Raw genomic sequence first — 18,806 nt, forward strand, 5'->3', positions numbered from 1 at the left:
CTGGAGAGGAAGCAGTGTGGTTTTGTACAATGAAGTCAGTGAGAGCTATCTCTGACCTTTGTGCTCAAGAATTGAAAGGTTCCTATATGCTCTGATGAGCTCTTTTTGTTATGTGTTGTTTTTTATTTGAAGTGCAGATATGGAGAAGAAAATAAAATTAGAAAAATGCCTAGTTGAAGCAGAAACCTGCTTCTGCTAGTATTTTTAAGTGGCTATCTTCATACTGAATTCACAGTAAAGCTGTTGAATGCCACTGGATTTGAATACCATTTGAATACTTCCTGCTCTTTGGCAGGCAAAGAAATCAAGCACTCAGGAGAAAAAACAAAAAGTAAAAATAGAAGGAAAAAAGAGAAAGAACCAAACTACAGTGGCAAGGAGGCTTTTGGAGAGGCTACACCATTCTCTTTGGTTCCTGCTGACACTCTACAGACAGTAAAAAATGCACAAGTTTGCTGCAGAGGAAAGGTCACCATAACAGCTGAGGTTCAGTAAAACAGACTTTGGACAAAGTAAATTCAGCTGTAAAAATCTGGTACAGCTTCTCATACAAAGACTTACTAAATAAGAGATTTAAATCCTGATCACCACATAGAGGGACAATGGGAAAGAGCTCTGAGGCAGAGTGTTTGGGTCCGGGAAGCAAACGTTTCTATAGTATGGCAATCTACCTGGCCATAATGAAGTCTGGCCTAATGAAGTCCATCTGAAACCAAAACCTGGCCAGTACATTCATAAATGTGAATGGCAATTACAGAACACAGTACTTCACAGTTTATGTTTTTGTTTTAACTGTTAAACCAAAACGTATCAACTGGGCTTGGACATGGTTTAAAATTTGCATTTTTTCTTCAAAGCAAATACTTTAAAGTGTCTGATTGTTTACAGAATTGCCTAAATAATTTGTTCTCTTTCTTCTCTCCCATCTTGACACTCTCCTTGCAAATATGAATCCAAGCAAAACATTTTCCTCTGTGACTCACCAGGCGATGTATGTGTGTGCTTTACACACAGGTTTACAATTCCTTGTAACTACGAGACAAGCCCTCACATTGCAGTGGACACAACAGAGTCATGTAACAAGCTCCAAAGCGCTGACCAAAGGGACAGCTTGTCTCAGTTTTGAAGCATGCTGAACTTTTTTAAATCACAGGGGACACTATGTGGACATATAGCAGTATTTGCATGAACATGAATTTCACGTATAAGGATCCAAAGGAGGAATATTCTGCATCATAGAAGAGACTTCAGGGAGCTGGCTTCAGAGAGTTATGGAAATTAGAGAAGGGATAAAATCAAAAGCAAAAGCTAGAACATGCAGCATGCATTCGAAGACGCACTTGGTGAAGGGAGATTTAGGAAGGCTCTGGAACTCTGACTGGACATACTAAAAAGTTGCAGAAATTAAAAAGGTGAGGAATTCGGCTTTCGTGAACAGTGGAGGTACCTCCAGTTGCCACTTTTCACTGTCTTTTTATCTTAGGAACCTACTACTGAGAACAGCTACAAAATCATCAACTCCACTTTATTAATACAGCATCTCTGCTGTAACTTGGTTATGGGAAGGAAGAACACCAGATGGTTGCTGCAATGTGATCAGCAGGTATTGAATTTCAACCACTATAAATCACCTCAAATTTCTTCAGTTCTTCCTTAGCAACAGTGTAAAGCACACCAGAGGAGCTTGGGAAAGCAGCTGTTCTCTCAGAGGTTTTTAGCCACTCTTCAAATCTAGAGTAGTCATCCAAAAATTTTTGCCAAAGCCGCCAGGTCTCTTCAATTCTGCAACAGATAACAGAAAATTAGAGAATGCTTGAACTGATGGCCAGTTGACCTACAGAACTTTAACTTGTCATCTGCAACAGCAAACTAGCACTGCACCAGACAATAACTGACTAATAATCTAACTCAGCCAGCCAGACTGATAAACAGACCACAGGGAAGGCTGGCTCATTCCAGACTGAGCTAGAATAAGATGAAGGCATTTTTTTTAATGCATCTAATTTTGGAATTAGTATTAAAGAAAGTTTTAAGTTTGTAATAGGAGTTCTAAAAAGCTGAGTGCACACTAAATAACTTCTGGAATGCAATTCCAGTGACATCAGTAAAGCTGCTCTTTAATACAAGTAACTGTTTCTAGTACAATAAAGATCCTAAATACCGATAGCTCAGTTAATGTACCAGTACAAATCACCAAAGCATAATGTGTACATTGTAAGAAAATAAAATAGTTCCATGCATAGTTCCACATGAACTTAAAATAGTTCTGAATTGATGAGTTGGATACTAAGTTATGAAAGCCCCCGTATGTTCATGACAGACTATGTCAAAGATAGAACTTGTAAATGTAGTTCTAAGTAGAATTTATAACATAGAACTTACAGATATATACAATTCAAGAATTTCCATGGCAATAGTATAAAATTACTTAAAGATATGAATCTATGGATAGAGATTCAAACTTAAAAGCGATACATCTTTTGCAAAAAATAAACAAGAAACTTTACTAAATACATTAAGAATATCCCACAGAATGAAAGAGCATAAAATGTTCAATTCAGCATTTTGAAACATCAAGTTCTTCCTAGAGTTTTTTTATATGACTGTATAAACATGGCAGAAATAAGCTTCATAACTTAAAAAGTTAAAGAAATTATCTTAAATACAGGAGTTTAAATCTGTAAACATGTCTCATCCCTAAGTCATCACACAGTACATAGCATTGCCTCAATCATTATTGCTGTTGAAATCAACACACTATTCTGTGTGAGAATAGAAAACAATGAATCTTCTGGGTATGATGGTCCAGCATATGCAGTTGCCCAGACTACACCCAAGAATCCTGGGTGCTGTGGCTCTCATTTGCTCAGCACAGCTAAGGTGGACAGGTGGAGAAATTCCATGTAAGTGCTCAGTCCTAAAATTCTTCCAAAGGAACAAAGTCAGACATAAGAGAAACTGCTGAGGAACACTAACTACACATGAACCCTAATACCTGGAATAACATTTCACCCATCCAATAACTAGTTTCCCAACAATCTCTGTAATTCTTAGGTAAATTTAAGCGTTACTACCTCCCTTTTATGTAATGTTTTCCAAATCTCTTGGAGTCATTGCTATCATCTAAACTTTCTCTAGTTTCTCTCTCATCATATCTATGAAGCATGGGAAATGATAAATAATTCCAGTGAAGGACTTGTGAGTGAAATTTGATGATTGTTACCTGTACTTTGTATAAAGGTATGTGCAACTCAAAATTCTGTTTTGTTTATAGAGGCATGGCAGGTATTGGCTTCTACTCAGTGAATGATCTTTTTCTGAACCTTACACTCTTTTATTCAGTACTTCACCCATATAATATACATCACATCCTGTATTTCAGAAGGAAATACTAATCTGTAGGTGTTTTAGACTTACTTAAGTCGCCTTTCCATTGACATTGCACAAATATTTCTCCATCTTCTGTCCAGATTGCGTGTAGCCTGCTGGATAGAGTCACACTCTGCTTCTGTGGCACAAGCATCACAGTCATGAAGAAGTACTTCACACAGATTGAGAACAGATGCCACGCCAGTGCTGTGTTTCTCTATGTCCCTCTGGAGTTCCTGCAGGTGAAGAGATTAGTTCTTAAGAGAAATTGCTAAACATGCGTCCATGCAAATGCATTTATCTTTCACCCATTTAAAAAGAGAAGAAAGCTTGCAAACAGAGGAAAAACATCCAGTAATACCAATTAAGAGAGTGCATCTACGCAAGTGGTGATGCAATGGTCAATGAGGCCACGAGAACCTGGCAGCATGCACAGCTCTCCCAGGAACTACCAACACCAAACCATCAACTGGGACAAACTGCCAGAGCTCTGCATGCTCAGCTGAGCATCTTTCACACACATTTAATCAACATCACCAATAAATGATAGAATTATTCTCAGCCCCTTCCCATTATCACAGAGAATGTAAAGCAGAAGTTAGTAAGAGAATTGTGACAAGGAAGGGCGTTCTAATGTACTGCATGGGATTGGCAGAGGGACCCTTCATGAACATGCTGTTCCCCACATGAGATAGCTCCAAAGTGCCATGTTTGACATGGAAATTGGCAGCAGCATGTGTTGAACAGCGCATGTGTTAGAGAATTTTCTTCCTTCAAGTTTCCAGTTCTATAGTATTTTCATTGGAAATGGAAAATGAAAATTCCAGACACCTAAAGAAAATGAACTCACACGGTCTTAGCACTTATTATATGTGATCAGTATTATTCTTCCTGACAGTTTCTTGGTACAATGGTTTGTTCTACACTGATGATAATGTTTCCTCTAGAACTAATATTTCACCTTAGTTTTGATCTCCAGATTCAAGTTAAGATGAACCACAGTGCTATGAAAAGAAATTCTGTTTGAATTTTGTCTACATTTGTAATATACCATCAGAATATTAGATGGAAAAATCAGTATGGACAGTAACAAAGCCAAGACAACCTAATTCCAATTGTGACAAAGAAATAATAATGTAACTGCATGAAAAAGCACTATATTGCATCTAGACCACTAGGTTAAATTCTGATTCAGGTGAAGAAAGGAACCAACAGGACAATTAAAGATGTGGACGCTTACGTAGGCGAATGTGGCAGCTTGAGGATGATTAGAGATAAACTGCTTTATAATTTTGCAATTGAAGTAAACTAGCATGCAAAAGGAAATACTGTGTCAATACATTGTGTCTACATGTATTTAATGTCAAACTACAGGAACTTTCCTTACAGCTAGCAATATGACCTGAAAATGTCCTCCAGCAGGAAATGAGATCTAAATGTCAAATTAAAAACAGGAAATTTGAAATAGAGCAAGGTGGATCTATACAAACAATATTTTTGCTTGCTTGTAACAACTGGGCTTTCGCTTAATGAAGTACTCTAGTTCATCTTCTCAACTACAAAGTTATTTCATAAACATCTGCTTGACAACATTGAGTGGAAAATCACAATCTTTTATTCCTCAGCAATGGCCCTCTCACTTCACTTGCCTGAAAAATACTTTCACTGTGATGTCAAAATGCTTATTTTTCTTTCTATCTGCCCTGACCTATTACAGGAGGGTGGATTCTATAATCAGATGTCACCCTTTATGAAACACACATAGCTCCAGACAGCTATGAGACTTGAGGTTAAGTAAGTTCAGGTAACATGATCTCCTTTCTAATGTTTTGGTGTAAAGCAGCAGTGAGAACTATGGGTCCTAAGCATTCCTAAGAATTACACTTTTTTAATTCACCTACAGAACATTTCCACAAGCAATGTCTAGACTATTTCTTCTCTATAGTCTAATATTTATTTCCCAGATTTTAAAATATATTATGTTTATTAGAGAACATTAAGCTTTTGGGTTAGTTCACAAAGGAGTGTCACTTTTATGCACTGCTGTCACCCATATACAACCGCTTTTTTAATTTTATTTGCCCAGAAGAAGACATAATTTTTTTCACATTTCAAGAGGTAGGAGATTAGGAAAATAAATAAACAAGTAATCCTTTAAATGAAGTTCATTACCCCAGAAAAATGCTGAATTGAAGTTATGCTACCTCCCCCCAGGATATCCAGATTCAACTGCATTTTTAATTTCACTAGAGACCAGCAATCTGCAAAGCTGATGTTTGGCTGAAGTAGAGAAGTAGATAATGGAGTTTCCTAAATGGAATTTGTCCCTCCTCTTTCACAACATAACATCTTTGACCTAATTTTGCATATGAACAACATGATCTCAGTGAAAGATCAAACATGGAAAAGAAAACAAAGTCACTAACAGAAGAGACAGGGAACAAAGTATTTGAAAAGGTAGCCTTCTGAGGTGTAGTGGATAGTGATACAGCCTCCAATAATAAAAATACTGGTTGCCATGCATTGAAAGTGGAGGGGGGTTTAAAATTATTATTATTATAACCACGTCTTGTATTGTTAGATTATCAAATCATCACCATGTTTCCAAATACAGCATCCTCCCATGGTAAGATTCACCTCTATTTCTCTCCTTTAGAATTCAAATTAAATCACTCACTTCTACAGAATATCACTGCACGCTGTCACCACAAGGAAACAGTGAAAGGAAGAGATATACCAGTCTCTGTGCCCAAAAAAAATCCCCCAAGAAGTGGTTGTAACAAACTATGGGATGTTTGCATAGGGATTCTAGTAAATAATCTCAACTGTCTACTTTGTTGGTAGCAATGTTTAGCCCTTCCCAGCACTTCATTGTATTAGAAACACCATTCATTACTGATGCTTCTGTGTTATAAATTATTACACTTAAGTAAATTCCATATAAAATATTAATACGTATTTCTGAACAGAGCAGTAGCAAATCAGTTGAGGAGCTGGCAAAATCACTGAGGAGTTCTTGGCTCTCAGTTCTACGCTCAGCTTAAAGGAGCAAAATGCCTATTTGTACTCATCATAAATTATCCACAAAATATCCTCTCTTTCCTCTTCCCATGCATTTCTTTCTCCTCTGGAGAAAGGACCCAGGAGAACATCTAACTCCTCTCCAGTGGGAAACAGAAAGCTATTTTTTCAAATAAATAACCAACAGGAACACAAAGGACAGCAGTTCTCTCCAGCAATGTGCATCTTAGGTAAAACTACACTGGGCAGTGAAGTATAACAGGAAGTAGAAAGTATAGTAAATCATCTTAGAAGTAACATTACTTTCAATGCCAAAAGCTGGCTGAATTCACATTTTTTTACATATTTTAATCTAGCACTGCATAAAGGCTTTGAGTAGTATAAACCAACCAATTTTAACTTCACATGTATAGCTCATGCATCTTTACGTGCAAAGTGACTCTCAAACAAGCTGCAAAATAAAAGTGAGTTAGAAAGGTTGCTAAAAATAATAATTTTCAAGCATTTGCAAAATTTGCAAGGTCTAATAGGTGTCAGTTTTGCCTCTGGGAACAGACAATTCAAACAAACAAAAATCACAAGCCCCAAAGGAAAACAATTGCAGTAACTCGTTCAGGCTACATCTCTTGGTGCCTTACCTTTCTTGGCAATGTCAATCAGCTCCTGGTGGATTCGATGTCAAGGCCAGCAGAAGGCTCTATAAGTGACACAGTAAGTACCACTTGCCTTGATATTTAAGCATTTTGCCTGATGCCCTCTCAACTGAACTGGGTATGGGCAGCCCAGGGACACTCTACTTTGGCTCTCCCCATGTCACTGTTCACCTGGTAAGGGTGTTGTATTTTACCTGCTGCTCATTTAGCTTCCTTTGTATCTCCTCAGAGTCACAAGTTTCATAGACGATAGGTTTGGACAGCTCTGACTCAATGTGGGCAAGCCAAGACCTCAGACTACTCATGTTTTTATCCAGCTGCTGCACTGCAACAAGGGTTTCCTTCAACTTCTTTACCCTGTAAAGAAAAAGAAATGGCAGTATTACGTACACCCTGAAGGAAAATTTTCACAGCATGTGTTTCAGGAAGTTTTCAGAGAAACTTCACGTAGATGGTGAGTTCTTCTGTAATGTCTTCCTTTATTATGTAGCAGAAGCATATTATATGTGCATTGAATCCTGCTTTCACAGCTGCTGGTTGAGTGCTTATGAATGCCACAAAACATTTTCAAAGCTTCTGCACCTTTATCAGTTGACCCCCAAAACCATCTAAGTAATTTAGTTGTGCATGTGACCAATAGATGACAACTGCTCTTCTTAGACCACAAATAACTTATCCATGTACTTGTGGAGACTGCACTGAGTGAACAGGCCTTTTTCACACCCATGAAAACACTGAACTAAGTAACACAGAAAATTTGGGTTGGACGAGATCTTTAAAAGTCATCTAGTGTACCTGCTCTGCAATGAGCAAGGACATCCTCAACTAGATCAGGTTGTTCAGAGTCCCATCCAGCCTGATCTTGAACATTCCTAGCAAGGGGGCACCATCTGGGCAACGTCTGTGATCAACCTGTTCCAGGGAGAAGACTTGCCCTTGAATAAATAAGTTTCAGAGCAAGAAGTTCAGCTCAGAACTTGGGGAGAATTCTTGAATTCAAAGGGCTGCTTTAAGTTGGTGTTATTGGACTATTTCAGGTTTAAACACATGAAATTGGAATGGAACTGCATAGTGATTTCTAACTAGTATTTTTCTTGAAATCCTGGCCCTGGAAGACCAATGAGCAGGAAAAACTAAATAGATTTCTGTTTGTGATTTTTTTTTTTTATCAAGAGAGCATTAAGCTTAGCAATTGAATAAATTCAAGTAAACTTTCCTCCTATCTCAAATAATTTTTCCTCCAATCTGTTTGAACTGCAAAACTGTCCTTCAGTAATTCATTCTCTCCTTCCTATTCCCGTGTTTCATAACATATATTATTAGTGAATTCTGAATTTTTTTCTAAGCTCTTTTTCCCTGTTTGTGTGGTATCAAAAACAATCTTGAGTAATGTTCCTTTTTATACTCCTATTGCTCTTCTACTTAAGTGTTTTAATACCAGAAAGGTTTAAGAGATGAATGCCGTTGGGAACAGACTGACTAAATTGGGTTGAAAAATATAAAACTGCCAGGTTTGCTAAGGAAACAAAATGCCACCTGACTATCCTATAATTCAAGCAGTTCACATTTTTCTTGCTTAACCAGCAAATTTATCAATTGCTTCCATACTGAAAGCAGTGGTTGCAGTTGACCACTAAGAGAATCACAGAGATATTAATTTCATCTTAAAAAAAAAAAGTTAAATCTTTCAATTTTTCTTCTCCTTATAGTCCTCACTTCAGCTCACAGATTATTAAACTGCGGTTCTTTATTAGCTAAAAACCCTTAAGAAAAGTCCAAATACAGTTTCCTTGCTGGAGTCTCATGGCCAACAGCTGTAGGCTTTGATCTGTAAAAAAACCTCACCTGGTAACTGGAAAAAAATCAGGGCAATGTGAAAAGCTGTCTATGATGGGCCTGAAGTCAATACAATTATGCTGAAAGACTGCCTTAGCCCTCATCATGAGGCTATGTATCATAACACAGCCATGTGTTTAGGCTTAGGGAGATGGTAGGAGAAACCACTGAGGGTACCCTCTCCTTATCACCGCTGGTTCTACATTCAATGTTTTGTGGGCTTGAACCAACTGAAACTTGCTCATAGGGTGACCAAGAAAGTTGGTTATCACCCTTCTGCAAGGCACATACAGCTTTTCAATCTCTGACATTATTGAAAAGGAGAGAAATCCTGCCCATTTTCTGCTTATATTTTCAAGGTTCAATGCTACTGATCTTTTGGAGGCCTGCTGGAGTAGGAAAGGGAACAATGAGTCATGCCAGCCCTGTGGAGAAGCAATGTCACTCGATTATCAGCAAGGCCAAACTGTGGACCAGGATTTTTTTTGTTTGCAATTGTGTGTACTCTAATCTCCGTGCTGGATTTCATCTACATTTTGCCTACAGCAACTATAAAAAGTCCAGCTTTTAGAAAGTGCCCTCTGCCTCAGGCAAACTGCACAGGAATACATCCCTGACAGAGCATAAAAATAGTCTGGGCCAACTACCACTACTTTCAGTCACATGATCTAAGTTACTTCAGAGAGAGAAAGAAAAACAGTGTGAACAAAGAACACTCCAACCAAACCCAAAAACCCAAACCCTCCAGGTTCCTTCCTGTACCCCCACTACGTCTACCCTCTATACTGTTTTTTTTTTTCGTACTGAGTTTAACGTAAGAAGTTTCTTGCCCGTGGTACAAATAGAAACAAATAAACAAGTGCTAATTTGAGTCTGATGAGATTTTTTTTGACTGAACTGCAGTACAGTGTTGTGCCTCTGGCTACACTGAAAGCATATCCACGATCAAATAATAGATGCAATCCAACATGTCTGAGAGTTTTCCTTCTGAATTTCAGCAAGAAAAGTTGCCTATGCTCTAAAAGCTCTGCATAAGAGAAAAAGATCAAATTTAAAATCTTAAAATCAGGTATGTAGAATCCCTAGCCAAGAGTAATTTTGATGATTTGAGATTTCATTTGCAAGATGTTACTGTGAGAGACTGGAGATAACTTTTCTCCTTAATAAAAATTCTGCACTGAAATCAAAGGGTTGGAACCATGACACAGTTGGTTTGAAGGTTGTTTTTCATAAAACACACTCCCCAGTCTTGTTACAATTTACAAATACTTAAATTCTCAGAAAGAAAAATACAGCAGAATTCAATTGTTTTCAAGGTTTACTGATGAAAAATCATCTAACAATTTGAATGGGCTTATGATACTTATATTTTCATGTTCCAATTACTGTGCCTCAATTTCCCGGGCTTATGATACTTATATTTTCATGTTCCAATTACTGTGCCTCAATTTCCCCAAGAAACCAATAACTTTAGATTGCCTATAAATAATGTCTAATATTCTACATTGGGCAAAGACAGTGGGAAAACAGCTTGGAGCCAAAATTAAGCACAGATGTATTTAATTCAACTAATCCTAAAGAAGAAAATCTTAAATTGCACTTAAATCTAAACAGGAACAATCCTGTAAGTACAGAAAAATGCATCATATAGAAGTCATAACTACTGCATTAGTCATTTAGACAGCTGCTTACTAATATTAAACTTTAAAAGCAACATTAAAAAAGTCAGTAAGTGCATGCTGGCTAAGTCTGTACAGTACACGCCAGAAAAGGTGCTTTTAAAAAAAATATCTACTTGGAACAGCAGACAAAGTTTAAAGAAACACTCTGAAATAGTGAAAAATGTTGCACTATTAAAATCAGCTTTGAAAAGATCTTTTTATTAATACAAGAAGTATTTATTTTCCAAAGTACAGAACTACTATGTAATAGGACACCAGTAAAGCCAGTTATATTTACTACTCCAATCAGTTTGCTCTTTCAAAGACTGAATTTCTAGAATTCTGAACAACAGCTAAATTTCTAGAAGAGATAATGAGAAAAGGGAAAAAGAGAAGCTGAATCAAAAATCCAAGATGACATAGGCTGCGTTCAAGTATTACATGCAGTTACAAAACTGCAAATCATTAATATGAACAGGACAGCCAGGCTTTGATAAATTAAAGTCTGAAACACTCTCTTTACAGCTTCTTTCCTTCTCTGCCTTTTGCTTGTAGTCATGCCCCTGTGATGACACAAACATCAAGCAGATAGATACAGTCTGCTTATTCTCATATGTGTACATGCTCTCGTATTTGAAAACAGCAGTAAAATCAGAACACAGTTTCTCTCAGACAGCTAAAAGATTTTACTAGTTCTAAGTCTCTACCACTATAAAAAATTATTCCAGGATCCAAAAGTACTAGCTGTAAAACAAAGTATGCTGTTATCACTGTCAACTGCTTTTCAACGGAGCAGAAAACAGTAATTTCTAGCTATAGTAGTGATTTCTACATATCAATATTTCAGTTAGTTTCCCAGCAAGCCAAGACTTCAGAAAGAATAGTATCAATCAAAAGCAAACAAAAATAGCTGCCTGCCTTGTGATATCACAGTTACAGTCTGGGAGGTCTGAATCCACACTGTTGTCCTCCGCCATCCTCGCAGCATGCAAGTCTTCCATCACAACCATGAAATTTTCCAGTATTTAAAAGAAGAACTTCCACTCTCAAAGCCTGCAAACACTGTGCTTTTGGAGGGGGCAGGAAAGGGGATGCACTTTGCTGGAGAGTACTGTACAGAAAATGTTTCACGCCAAACAAATGTTAACAGCCGTTGCTTGATAACATGACACTGGATGGTGACAAGTGGTCATGTTTCTAAATAAAACCTGCATTCATCAACATGTGCCAGACTTGATCTCCAGGAATGTGGACTAGGAATGGTAGGGGAAAGGATAAAAACACATACAAAACCTTCTTTGCAAAGTCTGAGCAGTTGCAGCAATAGCACCATTTCCTGGCTGTAAACAATGGCAACTTTTTTCATGAGGCTGACATATCAGAAAAATTAATGTGAAAGGATTACATGGTTCTAGAAGGGAAGAAATATAAGTCTCTGGTGCAGAGACAATTCTGCAGCTGTCACTTCTGTATTTACAGACCTCCTCTGAATGGAGGGGCAATTAAGAGTAACAGGTAAGGGAACAGAATGTGACAAACAAAGACGCTTTTACAGGTGACTGGAGAAGTTTCACCACACAGTATAAAACTGACAGGTAAAGATTTAGACTGGACATGTATTACCACCATAAAATATTCCTAAAGCACTTTCACACAGCACTTTCTATTAGTTCACAGATGTAGGAAAAGAAAAATGCTCCAGGCAAGGGATTACTGTAGCATTGCAGGAAAGTCTGCAGGCTCTAATAATTTATTAATACTGTCAGGCATCCGGAATGTGAAAAGATCTATTTTTTTTCTCAGTACTAGGACAACTAACATGCCTTTACTACTCGAATGAAGCCAAAATTATGTTATATGATACACTCCAAATTACAAAATATCATAACAGAAAACACATGCCAATTTATAAGAACATATTCTAGAGGGCCTCCGGAGCATTCTAAAAAATTATCTTGGGCATGTCAACCTTTTGTCCACTGGTAATTAGACATCAATACAAGCATTTTGTGCACACATTAATCAACACCTTGGTTTTTAATGATTTCCAGCCTAAGATACAGCTGAACTACCAAAATTTTCATAGTCTAGCATCAAACCTTTCCACAATTTATTTCCAAACTTCAGCAAGTTTGCAGAGTTTTTTTGCCCTTCAGAGGGCACTGGAATGTAAAGAGTTATATGTTTAATTGCATACAATAATGTTGAGCATGCCAATTGAGAAGGCTAAGTTGAAATGATCTGGAAATAAAAGTAAATAATACTTTACATCCATTAGTTTCGAACTAGGACTTGATACTTCATGATAACAGAATGTGTGTAATATAATTATACACACAGTGTATAATATTGCATCTTATGTCTCCCCACCTGAGAATGATACAAAATCCTAAATCCCCTGTAGTGAGGACTAATCTCTAATACTGAATAGACAAGACAGATAATTTTAAGATGTGTTCTGTATTTTCTGAATGCAATCCCTTTTTGCTAGAAACTTCCTGGTTTTATTTGAACACTTCTCTGTGTAAGCATTTCAAAAGAATTACATAAAAATATATCAAATATACTTTAAATTCAACAACTGGTGATGTAACCCCACTGAAACCAAGCAGGCTCCTCAATGATAATGCAACTTCCTGATTTAATCCTTCTGTAAGAAATAGATGGTGTTCATTAAAGGAGCTGGAGCCACTGAAATGTTCCTGCTTACATAAAATTTACGGCTCCTGTACTAACAGATTTCAGAGTAAGAATGCACTAAAACCATATAAAAAAAGAAGCAACAAAAAAAAGATGATGAAAGTAAACAAACCTTTTTGCTGCCAACAGGACTAAACTATTACTAATGCATTTGTCCTTACATCAAAGAAATGGGAATTATAAAGTATATGAGCTATTTATGAATCCATGAAGTGCAAAACAGTGAGAAAATTGTTAGTAATGGAAGGAAGACTGCAGCACAGCTAAACAGAAAGTGTCGAAACAAATAAATAATTTTCTTAACTTATCAAACAACAATCCTGTATTTTTTTAAGTTCTGAAAATTGCAGTTATACTTTTGACCTTGAATAAAAAGAGTCCTTAAGGCCAGAATGCATACATCCTGGAGTTACTATTCTCCATCCATGAAAAAAATGATCTGGCAGAAAACTTAAGACTTAGTTTTAGGCCTGCTCTTCTTGAAATACAAAACTACAAAGGCACTGTTTTGGTTCTACTGTCAAGAAATTTGTAGAAAAACTACATTTGCATCCATTTTTTAGCACCATGTAAAGTAAGGTGGTACTAGAGCAAGGCTCACCAAATCTGACTGCAACTGATCCTATATTGTAGAAACATAGAACTGTTAAGTTTGGAAAAGAGCTTTAAGATCAAGTCCAACTGTTAAACTACTACCATCACCATATTATTATAATGAAGCTTTTAAATGCCTCTTCTTGAAGAAATGTTGTCATGTATCATAAAGTAAAACAGCAAAGTAATTTTCACAGAAATAAGTTGATGGTTAGGAATAAATTTATTTCAGAATTTATGATAAAAAGGTAGACAATAAAGAATTTTAAAAGCATGATGTCTAGCAAATTAATCTGTCCAACTTAAAACTTATAAAACAAAACAACTGTCTTACCTGGCTGCAATAAGATCTAGAAGATGCTGCCACCTGTCATTGATTTTGCCAAGTTTGTACTCAATTTCTGATGCCTTACTCTCATGGCTGGCTTTAGCAAGTCTCTCTCCCATTTGCTGAAGCTGGATTTTGTTCTTCTGGGCTACAGCAATTTCTTCTTGATAATCCTAGAGAGTAAAGAGCAATCAGAAGACAGGGTACTTATTCTAAATATACACTGCTGTGCACTGCAAAAGGAATGGTGCAAAAATACAAGTGAATGTTGTTTTTTCAGTTGATTGGTACAGTGGAGTGACAACTTCTTATATATTTGATGGATAAACAAAAACAACTACCAGAAGAATGAAAAAAACCTACCCAACACAACCCAAAACAAAATGTCTTCTATAAATATGTTATAGTTTAACTCATTACAGGCAATTCTGATTGGACACTCAGTAAAGCATTCAGATGCCTCTGACTTTGCATTCACTTAATTTTATGGTACTCTGGGAGGTCCTATCTCAACAAAGACAGGAAAATGCTGCATAGTGAGAGAACAAAAACACCAGAACACATCAGAGTAAGGTAAAACCTTAATTTCCGCTAATTAAAAACAATTAAGCAGTTAAAGAAGAGTATGTAAGTGTACATTATACCTTTTTCAGTTTCTCAATCATTTCTTCTATGAGGATGTCACCATTTTGAGACACCTTACTTTCCATTTGTGTCAGCCATTCACAGAGCTCCTTGTTCTTCTCACTGAAGACAGCCCACTCATTCAGTCTCTCACTGACTTGTTGTCGACGCAAGGAGACCTGAAACCATTTGCAAAGAGCAAATGAAACTAAAATAGCAAACACACTTAAGACATGCTTAAAACACTCGATGCCTCAATGTGAATTCCTCTAGCCTTGAAAAAGTGTTGTAGCCACCTACTTGCCATTGAAACAAACTGGAGTTGTACAGCAAAAATTTCTGTGACTGCCTGTAAGTTCAGGGTAAGCGCTGATCTCAGATTTCCTGTTAGCTACATCCTATGCAGAGACAGGCAACCAAGCGTTAAGCTCAGGAGTCTGTCAATATCTTGTTTCATAACATCTCTAACCCAAAGTTTTCATTAGAAGATAAAAATTGTATTTTCTTACAGTTCTTGCTCACTTTTAAAATTTTATAAAATATTTTAGTCTCAGTGATTAAATTTAAAAGAAAAATGCTTCACCAAAGCATAAAAAATTCCCCAACAAATATAGTACAGGCCACAGTCCAAAAGTCTGTGCCATTTGTGCCTGAGCTCATGAATACAAAGCTAAATTCAAGATACACTGTATTTTGCAAAAGTAATTTTTTACTTGAGTCTCAATATGCTAATATCATAGATGACTATTTCCTGTGTATAAGCATGCCACCTTGAGAGACTCCAAAGCATTGAGGTGTGCTCTGACAGGAAAGATTAGGCATGACACATCAAACAAGCAAATGCTGCAGTTAACACAGACAGAAGGAAAACATTACTGCATTTAAGAAATACATGTAACTGTGGTACTACCTGCAATGGCAGACCCAGACAGACACTGAAATCAAAAAGCAGAACATGCTAAGCAGCAAAATCATCTCTCCAGCTTCAGACACTGGTACAACTACTTACTGCCTCCCCACTGTGATCTGGGTTCTTTCTGACTTTGTATCGTAATTTCAGCTGAACAGATGAAGCTCTTTCCCAAATTAAAGTGATGTGCTTTTTAACTACTGCTTTAGCTTGAACAGGGGCATACACGTGATCTTGCATTTCCTTTTTGTGGTTCTTAACTTGATGACAGCTTTCCGGAAATAAGCAGCAGATGAACGAAGGGTTGCACTAGGTTACATCCTCAAACACTCAGCACACTTAAAACTAAGATAAAACTTCTTTACTTGGTTCCTTCTTTTACCATAAACATACAAGCAGTGAGTGAATCGTAATTTAGATCTATCTACACTTGCTCGTTCAAATGCAACTAACTCATAACAAGTTCTGTGCTGGTAACTGTGAAACACTTCCTACTTTGGGGTTTTTGAAACCTTCACAGGTACTTTCCATAAGGTAACTATTTCAAATTAGTCCCAGCATATTTGGACTGCAATCTCTGCTGAACCACAGAAACAACATCAGCATAATCTGAAAAGCTAAGTAAGGAAGACTCCACACCTGGAGTGCAAATCAGAGGCCTAAAGCACACTAATAGCATGATGCAGCTGAAAAAATTAAACAATACTTCTCAGCTCCATTTTGCTGGCAAGCAAGTCACTCTCAGACTAAAAGAAATGCAGACACTGAGGCCTGAAGTAGGAGAAGGTATCAGCAGAACTGAAGGTACAATAGGGCAATGTTGAGTGGGGAGAGGACAACCTTTCTGAGCACAGGTCTTCCACCAAAGCAAAGTGTAACTGTACTATTTCTGTGTTTTTTTGCCAGCCAGACATCCCAAGTCCCACAGGTCACACTGTGAACCTTTGGTTGATTTTTCAAGGCTGTTTAAATATGACCTCACAGACATTACAAAGTTCAAGAGATCTAGAAGCACTAGCAGTAACTAAAGGAATATTTCAATGGATGTTTCCCCTGACTCAGAAAGAATTCACTTTTGAATATAGATGTGTCTACATGAATCCTTTCTAAAAGCTGCCACCTGGATTCAGTTTTTCTCCCAACACTTTTGTAGCCTGCATACTGCTCTCATCAGCACTCAGTGCTGTACTTGCCTGGTGGCACAGCTCTTCCCACTGCCTGTGCAGGAGCTCTATTCTCTCGCTCAGGATTGAGATATCATCTGCGCTGATATATACAGACAGGGTCTCCTTCAGCAGGGAGAGGTGTGCAAGGTCATCTGTCCAACCTTCAACAGCATTCTCTAGCTCCTTAATAGAAAAACAGAAGGAAAAAGGACCAGTTTGCTAACAAACAAAAATGTGAGTGTGTTGGCGAAACAGACAAGCAGTGTTAAGTCACAGATTTAAGTCACATCCGAGCAGACCTACCGTGTCAAGGAGACTGTTTAAGCCCAATCGCAAAGAAAAAGAAAACATCAACCCCAAATTTACCAATATTTTCACAGATGGTATGAAAACTCCCAGTAGAGAATAAAACATTAATTAACCTTGTAACAAGATTCTACACAACTCTCTGAAGTTCAAAGGTATCTGGGAAGTTCAAGTACTGGTTTGGACTTCTTTATATTCAAAATATTTTCAAGTTTGTAATCCGCTTCCAAAATGCAAATAATACAGTCTAGAAGTGTTGTCTAAAATCCCCCATAGTTACTTCACCTCAAACAAAAATCACTCAACCAGAAGTTTAGATATCATGAGTTTAAATTTGAGTTTAGAATTTCTGTAACAGAAACATACCAATATAAAGCTTTTCCAAGTATTTTTCAGACCCTGTTCTGGTATCACTTCGATCAGATCTATATTTACTCTGAAGGATTTGCATTGTGGTGAGATCACTCTGGTATTATGGTGTCCATATGTTTCTTGTCATGGGGATGGCTGACTGGTTTTCATCATCAGTAATATGAACCCAGTTAACAACAGAAGAAGTTACTGCACAAAGGCAAACAAAGATGAGACAACAATCAACAGAGAAGTGCTTTACCTTGCAACGAATCTGCTCTGCATGCAACTCATCATGGTGATCTGGCAATGGCTGAGAAAGCTTTTTCTTGAATGATCTTAGCTTCTCCAGGGAGTCTCCTATGCCCTTTTCGCATTTTTCCCAGTCCTGAAAGCAGAATTTTTATTAGACTTCAGTTCTGATCTGTGTTATATTTATGTCAGTTGATTTGCCTAAAAATAACATGCCCTGAAAACTCCCTCAAAACAGTACAAGAAGTCTCAGAATTTGAGTATGTGTAGAATTTTTTTTGTTTAGGTCTCTGTTAGTAGATATACACAAGGTCTTCTGTTATTAAAATTTTGTCTAGATACAACTCCATCCTTTCAACAGTCTCTCCCTGACAAAATTAATTTTCCACTTCTTTTCTTGAATGCCTGTATTAATCACACCATTACTCTTTTACAAGAGCTTCATTCAGGTGCATTAATCTCTGTGAAAAAAAAAGTGGTTGGGGAAACTGCAAATTCAGTGCAGATTGAAGTACCTCCTTGAAATCAGCATCTTCAGTATCTTCTTTAAATCAGGATTCTAGCAGCTTCACCCTGCTTTAGTGTTTCTATACTTTACAAAATTTTTAAAGTGTTCAATGCAAACAAACCCTATAAAGTAGCAGTATGGTTTTATCTGTCTCACCTGCTTGTTAAAGCCTTACATTAAGACAAAGAGATGCCCAGTAAGCCCCCAAAGAATACCAGTTGTGTGACACCAGAAAACACAGAACCTGTATTGAAACTTGCATTGGAACTAATTCTGTTTCAAAAATTTCTCCTTCTACCACTGCCTTTGTATTTCTCTCGTTCCTTTTTTTCCCCAGTCTATGCCAGTATTTCATGATCATCTTGATGAAGAATTAGCCATATCAAATAATATGACCTTGCATGAAAATAGCCTGTGATGTTCTTAACACTCTTCCCCTGCTCCAGCATGGGGTTCTTCCCACAGAAGAGAATCCCCCACACACTTTTCCATGAGCTCTTCCTATGGGCTGCAGTTCTTCACAACTA

General features: G+C 37.3%; 1 protein-coding gene across 18 annotated transcripts in view; it reads right to left on the minus strand.

Moving 5' to 3' along the window:
• Positions 1 to 18,806, minus strand: part of SYNE1 (spectrin repeat containing nuclear envelope protein 1) — a 295,365-nt gene that overhangs the window by 22,407 nt on the left and 254,152 nt on the right. For all 18 annotated transcript variants that reach the window (XM_064708165.1, XM_064708183.1, XM_064708172.1 and 15 more), the window contains 7 exons: positions 17,782 to 17,907; positions 16,890 to 17,045; positions 14,807 to 14,965; positions 14,169 to 14,335; positions 7,238 to 7,400; positions 3,418 to 3,605; positions 1,632 to 1,782 (listed from right to left, as the gene is read on the minus strand). In XM_064708165.1, the coding sequence (XP_064564235.1) occupies positions 1,632 to 1,782; positions 3,418 to 3,605; positions 7,238 to 7,400; positions 14,169 to 14,335; positions 14,807 to 14,965; positions 16,890 to 17,045; positions 17,782 to 17,907 (1,110 nt within the window). The remainder of the gene's footprint in view (positions 1 to 1,631; positions 1,783 to 3,417; positions 3,606 to 7,237; positions 7,401 to 14,168; positions 14,336 to 14,806; positions 14,966 to 16,889; positions 17,046 to 17,781; positions 17,908 to 18,806) is intronic.

Source organism: Zonotrichia leucophrys, chromosome 3 (assembly GCF_028769735.1).
Source record: "Zonotrichia leucophrys gambelii isolate GWCS_2022_RI chromosome 3, RI_Zleu_2.0, whole genome shotgun sequence".
Taxonomy (NCBI): Eukaryota; Metazoa; Chordata; class Aves; order Passeriformes; family Passerellidae; genus Zonotrichia; species Zonotrichia leucophrys.